We start from the raw sequence: 15,095 nt of genomic DNA, 5'->3' as shown, positions 1-15,095 counted from the left end.
TTTTCTAACAGTTTATTCACGTGATTAGTAAGTAAACTTATAAGAACAAATTCATATGTACAGTAAATATACGGATACCCACTTACAAAAAATTTCATACATATGGGAGACACCTTCCAAAAAAACAATCTTAATGATTTTACTGGTTCATTTGAAATCATAATGACTCCAATAAAGTCCAGTCAAAACTTCAATACCTCAAACTAATTGCATCATTACTCTAAATATTTGGCACATTTCATAAAACTCTATCGTAAACAATTCGACAATCTCCATATCAATTTTCTCCATCAATGGCATTAGTCTATTCCAAACAGCCACGGACAGAAATCTTTGGCTTCACTCTTTTCCTATTCTTCAAACGGCAGTCTCTTAAGGTCTTATACACCTCAACAAAACATTACAGTTTGACTCTCAATTTGAAGACTTTCTCTTTGAAATATGCATGATTACATACAAAGTGCAACCACAGTTCTGAACACAGATCTTCAAAAACTTTTCAACACAACAGGACATATTTCTAATAACAGGAAACATACTTTCAGCTCATTCAGGATACATACTTTCAAAATTCTTTTGTTGTTGATTCAAATTTCTAGTTTTACTGTAAATAATTTCTGATATTCTCCCAAAACAAAGGCACAACACAGTGGGGTAGCGTAGTGGGGGCGGCAAAATTTCACAATAAATGATGATAATATCTTGTAAAAATTTGAACCTGTACAATACACAATTGATATGGTGATTGTTTTTGCTGAAAAGTTCTTTAGAATTAGTGTATATTTTCGTTTTTTAAATTGGGATACCTAAATAAGGGGGCGACGAAATTTTCTTCCGCCCCGGGCGGCTGACACCCAGGCTACGCCACTGGCACAACATTCTTGTAATGCAACCCTCATTGTTTATATATAAAAATACATACTAGTATACATTTTATGATCAACTGATTCAATATCAAAATACAAATATTCTACTGCAGTCCAAATGGTATTACGCACAACTGGTCGTATCGAATAAAATATTGGCTGCAAAAATTGTTAAATTACAAATAAGCAGAGAAAGTAAAAAAGCAAATAGTTTACAAAAAACATAGTTAATTAGAACCAATGAACCAGGCTTATTATATTCCTAGGCTAGTATAATAAGCCTAGTTCATTAGTTCTAATTAAGTGTTTTTTTGTAAATTAGTAATACAGGAAAGCAGCAAATAGTTATTTACATAAAATTTATTAATATTAGACTTATAAAATTTCTCTGTATACGTTTTTTGTGCAAATACCTTCACAGTTAAAAATTCATTTTTGTATACAAATTACGCCGAATCGAACGTAGAGTTTTGTTTCTTTCTCGCTTAGGCGCCATTTTGTTCGAAAGAAATGACGTCAGTCCTTCCGACCAAAATTTAATTTACAATAATCTCTCTGTTAAAAACATAAAATTTAAAAAATAATCGGAAACTTATTTAAAAATGTGAATTTGAGAAGTTATTTTCAGAATTGTTTCTATATTGGACTGGGTAAGTTCAACAGAAGGAATGGCAGGTGGGAACGTATCTACGGTGTTAGGATCGCTCCTCGATTCTTATTAAGTAAATTTAAGGTTTAATTTATATATATATATATATATACTATATATACTATACTGTACTACGCGCAGTTACTGCACATGCATATGTATACCTATAAATGCCCTAGAGAACATCCAACTTCAAGGACCACGTGATTCGATGCATATTTCAACTTAAAGAACGTATTATTTGCGCCTCTACTTACAATTCCATCCAAAGTTTGCATTTGCATTATCTATATAAAGCGCGAGAAGTTTATCTGAAATTGATTTGTATAGGATGGCAAGCAAACCTTTTGAGTCCGCGTGCTGTATACAATAGTAAGCATATTTATCTTCAAAAATATATATGTTTATACATGCCGAAGTTTTAGACTTTGAATAACGGTATTCAAAGAAATGAAATTAATATGCTTTAATTAGAATAAACGTAAAAAAGCTGATTGAATGATCCAGTGAAAAACCGATAGGATGAAAGACGGGCCATAAACCGAAATCGTATGATACCTTAGGTACCGGTACCAGATGATTTCTCCTGACGTGCCACTTTCATGGGCTTGTCATAGGCTCGCCATCCTGGTATATAGCCTTTCTAAGATATATTTGTATTAGATATCCGATGTCTTTACTGGTAAATTTTTTTTATTTCATATATTTTCACTCGTGTCTCCAGGGCCGGATTAACCCACTTTGGGGCCCTAGACATTTTCTTTTTACCGGGCCCCCTCCTTCTCCCACAAGAAATAGAGCACAATATATATATATATAAAACAATAAATAAAACAAAATTAAATAATGTAAAAAACTAAAACAAATCTTAAATTTTTATTAATAAAAAATATTCTTATCGCTATAAAAAGTTTTTAAATTATCGGAAGAATTACTTTCAATAAGAAGAAACAAGAACACAGTTTCTTTAGATTTTACAATTCACAATAACCATATAAAAAGCAATATATTTTTGTTTATTTGTTTATTATATACAGTTGTCCAACAGAAAAGTAAACTATCTTATTTACAAATCTTTTCAAAATAGACAGTTTGACCGGGCCCTTCAAAAAACCGGACCCTAGACATTTGTCTCATTTGTCTATGCGATTGATTATCACATAGACAAATGAGACAAATGCGTGTCTCTGATGAAAGCAAAAAATAAAAAAAGCAACCCAATATGTTTATCGGTCAAAGAATCGATAAACATAGAAACAAATGAGCACTAACACTAATTTTGGGTATGTTAAAGCAAATGGCAAAAAAAAACGTTCCCATAATTGCCTCAGTTTTGATTCTAAAGCACGAAAATTTAACATTAAACACGTTTAGGACTAATTTAGAAACAGTCCATTGACCAAAAAGTTTGTACTTGATGTACGGAATGTTAAAATTCCTTCAGCAGCAACACTATCTTTTTCTTTTTCTTTTTCTGTACTTCTATAAAAGCATATAAAAAGTTTGAATTTTGAAGACGTTGCTGCACTCGTCACATTTTTGTGTTTATCGAATTGGGATGCTTAATGTCTGTCACTACGAGGAACAGAAAATTCTGCATTACATATAGCCTACCACAACGTAAGTCTGAAATCTGTTTTTGTTCTTTTGCGAAAAGATGTTCATTCTGTAACTGAACATTAAATTTGCATACTCTTTTTTGGCATCTTATAGCAGCTTGAAATTTAACTTAAGTTAAAGCAAGCAAATATAAAAAACAAGTAACTAAGTGTTAGAATATACAAGTAGCAATCAGTTCTAAATCGCATTCATGTAAACCACCCCGTTATGTTCAAAATGAAAAGTTAAAACGCTGAAAAAAATCTTTCAATGTGTAATCTAATCTTTATTCAGATTTTGGCGTCACACTATAGCAACAGTTAGTCCGACAAAAGATGAATTGCCTCATATATTAAAAGCCTGATAGATTTCATAGTGGACAGATGACCAATAGAATGCTATTCGATACAATTCAGTGTCACTCATCCAACAACTATTTATAAAACGTAACTCAAAACTTTTAATTTCTGACTGCCTTCTAATTTAAAGTTACTAATAATATTTTAAATATTTTTGATTAATATAAAACGAATTTCGAGTCATTAGAACTGGAAAATGAAGAAAATAAATTAAAACGGTAATGACGCCATTTTTATTTCCGATTTTGGTTTATCCAGAGAAATGGCGAAAGTAAGAGCACTATTTTACTGTGCAATGTGAAACTGGAATTATCATTTTAAATGTCTATAATTACTTTAATCGTCAAAATACAATTTGTACTGATGCTACCGAAACATCAAAATGCGCTAGTGTATCTGTATCGACGGTCTAAAAGATTAACTCCAAAAGTGAGAACGTTGGAACTAACAAACCAGAACTTTAATTTTTGAACATAAAGCGTCTACACAAAAAATACTTTAATTAAAAAATAAAACTTGATATTCTAATTGACGGTAACTCTAACCGTTAGTTAGAGAAGTCTAAATTTTAGCATAAATTTCATATCAACGATAAGTGCGGTTTTAAAAAGTGCGGTTTGAATGTCTTCGGGAAAGTACAGTACATTTACTTGGCTTTACTGAATAGACATGATCAGTAATCACAGAGCGGAACATTCGAGAGTCCCACCAACCTCTCCGGGGACAGCGGGAAAAAAGGGATGTCTGGTCACCGTAGCATAAAAGATGTTGGCTCTCAATAGAATATACACTATCATAACCAATATTATTTCTAAGAAGTAACAAGAAAAATTTACGCATTATGAACTGTGCGGCATTATATTGTATAAAGAAACAAAATAATAGAATTAATGGAATAAAGTAACGTAACACAAGAGCGATCTTCCAAGGAGAGAGTACCTCCGGGAAGACTTTATGGGAAATTGATCCTTCTTTAGTTTTTAGACACGTAAAGAAAACTAGGAAAACTCAACGTGGTCAGCCTATTGGTGAGGTGCCAATCCAGAAACAGCAGACCTATTCGATGGTTTTATCCGTTCGGCCACCGGTGGGCACGAAAACAACAGGAATTAAAGTGGTTACTCTTACTCTAAATTCAAATGTATAAAAGTTTTAAACGTAATTGAAGAAGAACAGTTAAAAAATATTATACAAATTTTCGAATCAAAGTTTAAATAAACAATTTAAAATCAAGACTTATTTCTTTCTCTTTCATATTGAAGTAATCGAAATTATTATTATTTAATTTATAAATTTGAATTTGGAAAATTTTAAAATTGAATTTTATTTATTTGGATTATTTAAAATTTAGATTTTTTAAAGTTTATGATAACATTTTAGTGTCTTGATATTCTTACCCAATTCTTACATGTTTTGAATTAATTTGGTTTAATAATTTAATTATGCAAATCGACCAAAATCATCAGAAGACCATCTGTAGTCAACACTTCCATATGCAATTATTATTTCAATCAAGTAAACTGTATATAAAATACAGTATAAGCCATTCTGAGCCTGACCGAAAAAAATATATATCAATTAATAAAAATATAGAAAAGTTTAACATCTACTTTAGTTTTCAATGTATAATATAATAGGCTTGATTCTATTATTTTTAGGTAACAATGATGTTATTAAGTTCTTTAGTTAAATATTTTATTTTTTGCAAAATACTTAAGTTGATTTACAGAAAAATATTTAACAAATTAAATTTATTTTTAATATTTAATATAAAGAAAAAACAATAAAATATTTAACAAAAATGAGTTTCCAGCTAAATAAACTGATTCTTTTCTTAAATATTAATCGATTCTTAAAATTATAAAAAGAAACTTGATTATTACTTCGATTCTATAAATTGTAAAATTTCAGAATTTTCAATTAATTAAATAATAGAAATTAACAGAGATAAACCTTTAAATTTGCTTTATTTTTAAAAATATAAAATATTTTAAGAGTTGCTATATAATAAGAACTAAATGCAGTAAACTAGAATTAAATTTGAATCTTGAAAAGTTTGTTATTAGTATAAAGGGGAAAAATTGCTATAAAATTATAACTTGTTGCTCAATATTTATCCACGCAACCTAAAAACAAATAGACAAATTATTTCCCAATGAATAAATAAATATTAGATAAATTTGTTACGTTTAAAAATTGTAAAACTGTAAAAAAAAGGTTAATGTTACCCTTGGTGTCAAGATGGCGGCTCGTCTCTGATTCCAGCAAGGAAACAGTGGAACGTACGTTCTAACCTAACCTAACCTATTCTAATAATTTGGTTGCTAATAATTATGGTAATTTATTAGAATAGGTTAGGTTAGGTTAGAACGTACTGTACGTTCCACTGTTTCCTTGCTGGAATCAGAGACGAGCAGCCATCTTGGAATCAAGGGTAACATTAAGCAAAAAAAAATATCAGAGATTTAAAGCATTGTTTCCAACTAGATTTAAATTTGAATCGCGAGCCCCAAGAATTTTTGATAAATGTCTTCATAAGGTTTAAAATCCAAAAAAATTAAATACATCAGTGATTTTTCTATTTTTATTTATTTAAAGTATGTGACTAATATAAAATTACAAATTATTTGTTTCTCTCCTTACAAAAATAAATATATAAAAATCTGTTTTCAAAATTCCGAAGAATCCATTAGAAAAGACATTAAGTATAAATCAATATTTCTTAAATTTTCAAAAATATTTAATTTAAAATTAATGAAATGTTAACTTTAAAAAATTTCAGACTTCTATAACGTTCAACACAACCGTACCAAATTTGACATAAGCATTCTTTGACACCCTAGAAAAAAAATACTGCGGAGTCCCCCAATCACCCCTTCTTAAGCCCGAGCTATTTTGTATTCTTTCCAGTTTCATTATTGTAAATACTCAGGTCAATAAACGTACATTTTAGTTACTAAGACCATTGTTTTTTTCACTCTCTCCCATCCCCTCAAAGGCCCGGCGACACTGGAAACGCGCCCGTAATTATTTGTAAAAGTCATTTTAAAATGTTAAAATAATTTTTATAATATTAAAAACTCCATAAAACCTCTATAATCTACTAGAAAAAAAATTCTAACACGTTTACATTTTCCTGTACAGTTTGTTTCTGTGTAGAAATTATTTGTCAAACAGTAAAGTGTCATTTACCGGAACCTTTTACAAAACTCCGTTACCTAATGGCCTATTTATATAATTTTATTACCTTTTCAGCTATATTAAGATTTATAAAAATTATATATCATAGAATATTAATTATATATCAATCGATTCTAAATACGAAATTAAAGCGTAGTACGTATGACGCAGTTATTAGTTTTATTTTCGTCTTCTCGTCTATTACGTAATATAAATTTCAACACACTTTAAAAAAGCAAAACTCATTTTGATTTTGATAAATTAATATATTTTGCTTATTCGAAGAATATAATCTTCCTACTTTTCTTAAATTTCTTACCAGGTTCAGCAGTTATTCTCAAGGTCGAAACCTACTACGTCACCGATGATGTCACCAGAATCGATATTCGCATTCCGAAACCGAACGAAGGATTAAAAATATCATCAAAAATTTTAACTGAATTATTATAAAATATAATAATAATAATACTTTTAATTTTAGAAAAGCGTATAAAATGTCCTAATGCTGTTATATTACTCTTTAAATATATGTGTATGTGTATTAGACTATATATTGATTATATGAGGATAGTAGAATCATATATATATAGTAAAAAAAATATTTAAATATTTAACAAAATGTAGTAGTCTATATATAAAAATATTTTTGTATTTATTATAAATTTTACATGGCAGATTTTCGGAAAGATTTCTTATAAAAATTAAATATTTATACGCAGTTCATTGCTGCTATAAAAATATTGCTAACAACCGAGATTAAAGTAATTACATTTCTAGTTTTTTTTATCTTCATTATTTACACTTCTCAACTTTGATATTTAATTTATTAAAATGCTTTCCCTGTTAAATTCTGTATTAATTCTACACAATGGGTGGTGCCTAAAAATTCTAGTTCTTTGAACAAATTGTATATTCATGCTTTCAGACAATATCTACTTAGTTATAATGAAAATATACATGTATACGAATAAACACATGTACTAAAACTGTCTTGTTTTCATTTTTAACATAAACGATAACATAGATTTATGTTAAAATTTACAACAAGGCGTTTTTAGTTGAAGTATTATACTTTAAAGACTAACAAAGAAGGAAGTTTTTATTACTTGTCCGTTTTTCAAGTGTATTATAATAAAACTTCCTTCTTTGTTAATAATACAAAACAATAGAGAAAATGGATATTTATGTGGCTTTAAATGGCTTAAATTTTCGGCAGAAATAATAATATATCTACTTTAAATCGTATTCTACCTAAACCTTGTAATAACCTTGACCGATATACGGCGATCAAAATATAATCTGTTACTAATTTAACTCTTTAAACGCTTTTTTACAATGCAATTAATAGGGAATTTTTACCGATAAGGATAGAGAACGATCCATACTTACGTTCCAATCCAGATAAGGCTCTAACCTTATGGTTTCGGCTCTAGCATCGTCGTCATACAAGCTATCTTCATCAAAAGCAGCGCTGGGATTCTCCATAACACTTGAGTACGCCGTTTTGTTAAAGAGTTTTCGGCGGGGGACGCGTTTAGCGACCCCCAACGACTATAAACGAAAGCAACGATCACACTATATCCACCGACGCTTCTCAGTGTTGTTAAAGCCATTCTAGGCTAGACGCCATATTGTTATCTAAGCAGAAAGCAAATAAACTCTTACTCTCTTTCTTTTTTTTTTTATTTGTCTCGTATGACTCGACCAGAAATTTCTACAATGGAAATGTTGTCAGTTTGATATACTTAATACCTAGATATAACTGAGAAGGGAATTTTGTTGGGGGTATTCTATCGTTGTCCGTGTTTCTTCAGTCGATCGGGCGCCTGTTTGGTGGCGCGCGCAACTAAACCACCCAAAATTCGATCGTTTCTGTGCATAACCTTCACCAATGGTTGTGTTTTTTATATTTGTATTTTTATGAAATTAAAATGAAACGACGCGTTTAATTTTCGTTCTTTAATGTATATTATTTCGAATTAACTGAAAATTTAAAATAATTCGGTTAATTTTTATAAAACTAAATATGCTAATATAAAAATATAATACAAATACAATAAGAAATAAATGTTTTAAGTACATACTTTTTAAATCTTTTCTTAGAAAAAAAACAGTTTCATTTTTTGGCTCGTAAGCATTTAATAAGCATCATTTTTGATGCAATTCATTAATTTTAATTAAGATATTCGCATTTAAAAATGATAATTAAAACACTTTTAAATTAATATTTTTCTAAATCAAAGGGAAATCTTCGATCATTGCATACTAAACCTTATTGTTAGTATTATTAAATACAAAATAAACGACAATTTAGCTTGCTTTAAAGGATGTTTTAAAATTAAATGCACAGTAACCTAACTGTCTGAAGGATTGATTTGTTACGTTGTTAAATAGCGAGAACGTAATCCTGTGACACGTATGCATTAATTTAAAAAAGTAGCGTTAGAACATCAAGGAATTAAAAATTAGCCCATTTAAATTTACGTAAATTTTAAAATATTATAAATATTATTTTCGGCAAGAATTCACAAATTCTCGACGTGATAAAGTAGAGACGTGACGTAAAAGATTCTGAACTGTTTCTATGGTAACGGTCGAGGTAAATAAACTCTTTCAATGGCAAATAATAGTAACCAATCAGAATGTAATTGCTGCAGATTGCATTTTAATAGTCTGTAAAATAAATTTTTTTTTTTGAAATTTTAAATATAATATTGCATATTTAAACTATATTTTTCGACTTTTAAAATAGAAATTTAAACTAAAATTTGCAAGTGTCGAAAGTGACAAAGCCACCGGGTGTAAGGTCAATATTTCGAGCCATTCGTAATTCTGATGCGGCATGTAAAACTGTATACAAGTAAACAACTTTAACACATTATAATGATGTAATTCTTTGATTAAAACAAACCAAATATTTAATATATAAGATAAATTTATAAGTGGTGTATTAATTTTCTATATATTTCATTTTCTAAACAGACATTTTATATTGAAACTCTACTTTAACTGTTGCTAATTAAAACAAATCGGCACAAAAGAATGAATAAAGAATTACTAAGCGCCATTTAACTTATTTTCTAATCAATAATTACTGCGTTGAAGTTAATCTAACTTATCAGCAAAGGATAAACTCATTTAAATAATTGTACTTCCTGCTTTAATAACAAAATACTACTGTTTTGAACTTTATCTGTGTTTCTAATTAAGAAGATTTGTCTTTTGATTAAATAAATATCCTTTATTACTATACTTTAATTTAATAAAATTAAGTGTATAATTCTTTAGTTATCTTCTGAGAAATTCACATAGTCTGATAGATACACACACACACACACACACACACACATATATATATATATATATATATATATATTTATATAAGTGAATGTATTGAATATTTATTGATTTATATACATATTCTATAGTATAATTACAACTAATCCATAGTAGGTTTTGTAACATAAGTGGAGTTTTTGCTGACTCATTTACGCTCTAAATTCCATAGAAATAAGCAAATAAACATGTGGATATGAATTTCACAGGCAAACATCCAAGTACTTACTAAGTTAATTATTCATTTAAAAATGAATTTTTACTGTGTTAAATTTTAAAAATGGTTTTAAATGAATGAGATGGAATTATGAAATATCTAATATTATAGGTCTATATAAAAAGTTAATTTAATAATAATTAAAATTTTAAAAATAGGTTCACTATAATTCTTAAATTTTAGTTAAAAACTAACTAAAAACTAACTAAAATTTATTTATTTATTTTAAATGTTAAAACTTATTTAAAATAAATGTATAATAAATGATCATTTCTATTGACTTTAAATTCTATAAAAATATTTTTAATATTTAAATTCACTCCAATTTTTTAAATATTAAATAAAATAAAACGTCTTAAATTTTATATAATTATATTCATTCTGAATAAATAATTTTATTTATTTTATTAATAACTCTAATTTAATTAATTATACTAAATTATAATTTAAGATTTAAAATTTCAAGTTAAAAAACAAACAAAGTTTTAAACTAGACCAGAAATATTTCTGAATATTCAGCGATAAAATCATCCTTTATTCTTATTATGTCTGCTCTTCTAGAGAAATTTTAATGACTCATAAAAACTATACTCACACTACTTGAGCGATTTAAATTCCAGTTTAAGTTAGATAACGATAAAATAGTACGAAAGGATTTTTCTTTATTCTTTTCGATAACCATTCTTCCAAATCCAAACAGGTAAAGAACAAAGCCTAAAATCAGACTGCCAGTAATAGAGACCTTTATGTTAAATTTGATCGATTTATTCGAGAGCGAAACACGGAAAAGACGCCTCAATGTCTGTCACAGCTTTTCTTTTTCTTTCTTTTTTATTTTACAGTTTCCTTACTGTAAGTTCTTTACTGTGGCGGAGTTTTATTATTACTAAATCGGCCTTAGATTAAATGAAACTAACTGAAACAAGATTCCCGGAGTCTTTACTTTGTTTACCAACAACGCATCTATCGACGTTAAATACACGTGGTTCCTGGCTCGGAGCTAGTGACGTATTTCGTAAACTATTGGCTAGACGTTCCGCCGACACACCCTTTCTTTCGGCCAATAGCGCACGACCTCGCCAACGCCATATGGACGAAAGTTTTTCACACTTTATTTTTTATTTCATTTTTAAAAATCGATTTTTTATTGCTTGTAAAATATAAAATAAATTTTGCCTTAAACAGGAAAAATTTATTTAATTACCGTAATCATAATTTTAAAAATATGTACGTAATAAACACGAAAAACTATGTTATATTATATATTATTCATAATATAATCAATTATTTAAAATATAAGCTTTTTTTTATAATTATAAAGTATACAATTCATTGCATGGATTAAAAGCATTTTTAAAATTATATCTTTTTTCTTGTTTTAATTGATTCTTTCAGTCTAAAAGTAGGTCCTTCTTTGTTTTGTTTTATATTTTATTTTTTAATAATGTAACAATTTTTCTAACCTAAATGTGTTATAAAAGTAATAAAACATTTCTCTAATGTGTCAAAAATTAAATTTTAAAAAGATTTCGAAGGTTAAAACATAAATTAAGTTTCTTTATTATCATAATATAGACGTACAGTACTTATAATAATAATAATAATAATTTAAATATATTTATATATATATGCTACTATAATAAATTAATTAAAAATTGCATATTTAATTATAATAAATAAGTAAATTTATTCTAATTTTTATTTTTATTTCAATTTTTAACTAATATTTTTAACTATTAATAAATTATTAATAGTTTAATTAATAATAATTTATTACTATTAATTAAGTATATAATTTTTAATTCTATTATAACAATATAAACCTACTTCTTTATTATCATATTACAGTCTTGCTTATAATAAATAAGTAAATAATTATATTTATTTATTATTTATTTATGAAGGCCATAATTATAATTTAAAATAAACTAAATTTCTTCTTTAATAATTAAATAAAGCAACTTAATCATTTAATTTTGATCATTTTAATTTTTATTTATTTATTTATAAAGAAAAGACACTGTGGCCATTAGGTCTTTTCAAGTGTCTACAGACCAAAAAAAAACCTTAACAAATACTAGGCAGAAATTAACAAATTTAATTTATGATATAATAGAAAATATATTGAGAAAATTAATAAAATATTAACATAATCAAGTTTTTTTTTATATACAACATAACTTTTTAATAATTAACTATAAATCGAATTATATTTATAAATATAATTAGATTTATGACTATTAAATAAAATAAAATATATTTTATCTGTATTAAACAATACATTAATATGTATTTATTAACATATTTAAGTAATAACTGCTTTTTTAATGATGGTTATTAATAAATAAACATACATAATTTTATTCTGAAGCATTCTTGATGGAAAATGGATATAAACAGTTATTGAAATATAAAGTATCAATAATAAATATGTGAATCTTTAAATGTTTATAAAATATTAGATATATATTTTTAAATATTTTAACTTGTATCTACGATAAAAAAATTATTTATTCATATAATCATTCAGTGTAAAGGATATGTTGCAAGTGTAGATAGGATAGGAAAGGTCTTCAACTTAACTGGAGACATTGGAAATCAATAAAATTTAGTAACTTTTAAAATAACTGATGGGTAAAGAGTTAAATTTAGAAGTTTTGCAATAGTTTGATTGAATATTTCACTTTTATTAATAGCAATATTCATGATTATCACTTTTTTAAATGTAGTTTTCAGATTAGCTTTAATCATTTATTAAAAATGCCATTTATTTTTATAAAACAATGATAATCAAAGAAAATATAATTTAAGACTTTTATAGCAATCATAAAGAAAAAATAAACATAAAAAAATCTTTCATTCATAATTAAAGTACAAAAATTTGATTTTTTAGGATATGCTTGATATATTTTTGATAGATATGTTTGAAAAACATGATATATATATATAAAATACGAATAATATTAAATTAAATTAAATATTATTTTAATAAATGTTTAATCAAAAATTATAAACTGAATAAATTATATTTACACTTTTAATATAAGATAAGAATGTATAAATTTATATTAATTGATAGAAACTAACTGAAAGTTTAAATAATACAAATCCTTATAAGAGGTATTTACTATGCATAAATTTTATTTATAATAAATCTGCTTGTTAAGTAGATAAAATATAAAAGACAAAAGAATTAAAAATCTAAATATAATGTTTTAAAATATAAAATGTTCATTCAAATGCTTTTTAAATGTAGTTTTATTATTGTTATTTTAAATTTGATTAATATTTTCTTAAATTGAAAATAAAGCATATAAAATGAAATAAAATTTGAAAATAAAATTAATAGAAAATTTTTATTTATAATTTATGTTTTTACAAAGGACTCACTTAAATTAATTAAGTTTATAATTGATATCAAATTATTACTTCTATTTCAGAATTAGCATTAAATAAAGGTTAATTCTGAACTCTTAATTTTCTTGAAATTTCAAAATGTCTTAGTTTCAATTACTTATAGCTACAAATTATATTTTAAAAAACAATATAAATAATTTATGAAATAGGTAGTCTTTTTAATTTTAAAGACAATATTTCAATAAATTTTACAGAAAATTGAATAAATTATTTAAAACTTTATGCTTATATTAACACAAAAAATGTTTAAAAATATAAATTAGATTTATATTTCTAAATATTTCTAATAAATTCGTATAAAAATAGGACTTTTTGGCTAAGATTATAAAATGTTTGAGTGAAAAGTATTGATCCACAACATCTCAAGTACAAATGAAGGAAATGGAAATCATTAAATACTTTCACTTGTTCAACATCCTTCAAATGGAAAGCATCCTTGAAGCAACAATTGGATGAAGTTAAATAGTACATTTTCTTGACTTTGCAATGAAAATTAAAGAAATAGCTTTAAAAATATATTTCTGTTTTTAGAATATTACGAAAATATCAAATTAAAAAATTTTATACATATTTTTAATTCATCTCAAATCAAATGATAATCTTCAACTCTAACATTTACTACTTTTTTAAAATAATATTTTATTAATTAATTATTACTTATAGTAACTAAATGGGATATTATTTATGTTATTCAATACTAACCATAATTAAAAATGATAGCATTTTTAAGAAAATATAAAACATTTAAGGAAGTAATTCTACTATAATTGATTGATACTGTATATTCTATACTAAAATGTATCAAAACAGTCATTTTCATTGAATTAAATTTGCCAGGAAATCAAATGAGCAAACTTTAATTATTAAAGTAAACACAATAAATTTACTGTATTATTAAAATAAAATATTCTGTGTAATCGTTTATTTAAATTATTTATTAAAATTATTATATTATATAAAACCCCATGCGCAGGAATGTATAGGCCTATAAATAAAGGTAGCATTTTTAAATTGTTCAATGAACTTTTTAGAAAAGTTATTCATGAATAAAATAGAAGAAAATTTATTTTAAAAGGTAATGAAGTGGAGTTTCATATCCTGAAGTATATCTTGGTACTAGATCATAACAATGAATTATGATTAATGTAACTAAGTCCAAGTCGTTAAAACCATTATTAATGTATCAAATTTCTTATTTGATTTATTTAACTTTTTTTTTTAATAATTGTTATGAAACAAATTGGTAAAACGAACGTGTTAGCATCGAGTTTCTAATAATTTCTTTATTCTTTGTTACAATATTACACAAACAAGAACCCTAGAGTTAAGCCAATGTTACTTATATGATGTAGGAATTTGATAATCGGGATCTTTTTAATTTTCTATACTTTTTAAATTAGATTTTCTTCATTTTTTTTTTATTTATTCGTTTGTCTGTTTTACCTATATCCTTTTTATTTCTCGGCGATTAA

General features: G+C 25.9%; 1 protein-coding gene across 4 annotated transcripts in view; it reads right to left on the bottom strand.

The window, feature by feature from the left end:
* LOC136971547 (sodium-dependent proline transporter-like) overlaps positions 1–15,095 on the bottom strand; it is a 168,667-nt gene that overhangs the window by 106,040 nt on the left and 47,532 nt on the right. Inside the window, exon 1 of one of the 4 annotated variants that reach the window (XM_067266106.1) lies at positions 10,802–11,243. The exons of 2 other annotated variants lie outside the window; for them this stretch is intronic. In XM_067266106.1, coding sequence (XP_067122207.1) covers positions 10,802–10,888 — 87 coding nt within the window. In that variant the 5' untranslated portion in view covers positions 10,889–11,243. Of the gene's footprint in view, positions 1–8,042; positions 8,505–10,801; positions 11,244–15,095 lie in introns of those variants that run through there. One more of the 4 variants, XM_067266045.1, reaches the window with a different exon arrangement.

This window comes from Centruroides vittatus, unplaced genomic scaffold (assembly GCF_030686945.1).
Source record: "Centruroides vittatus isolate TY-2023 unplaced genomic scaffold, ASM3068694v2 contig_10, whole genome shotgun sequence".
NCBI classification, from domain to species: Eukaryota; Metazoa; Arthropoda; class Arachnida; order Scorpiones; family Buthidae; genus Centruroides; species Centruroides vittatus.
The sequence above is the reverse complement of the archived record's forward strand: the minus strand, read 5'-3'. Positions and strand labels throughout refer to the sequence as shown.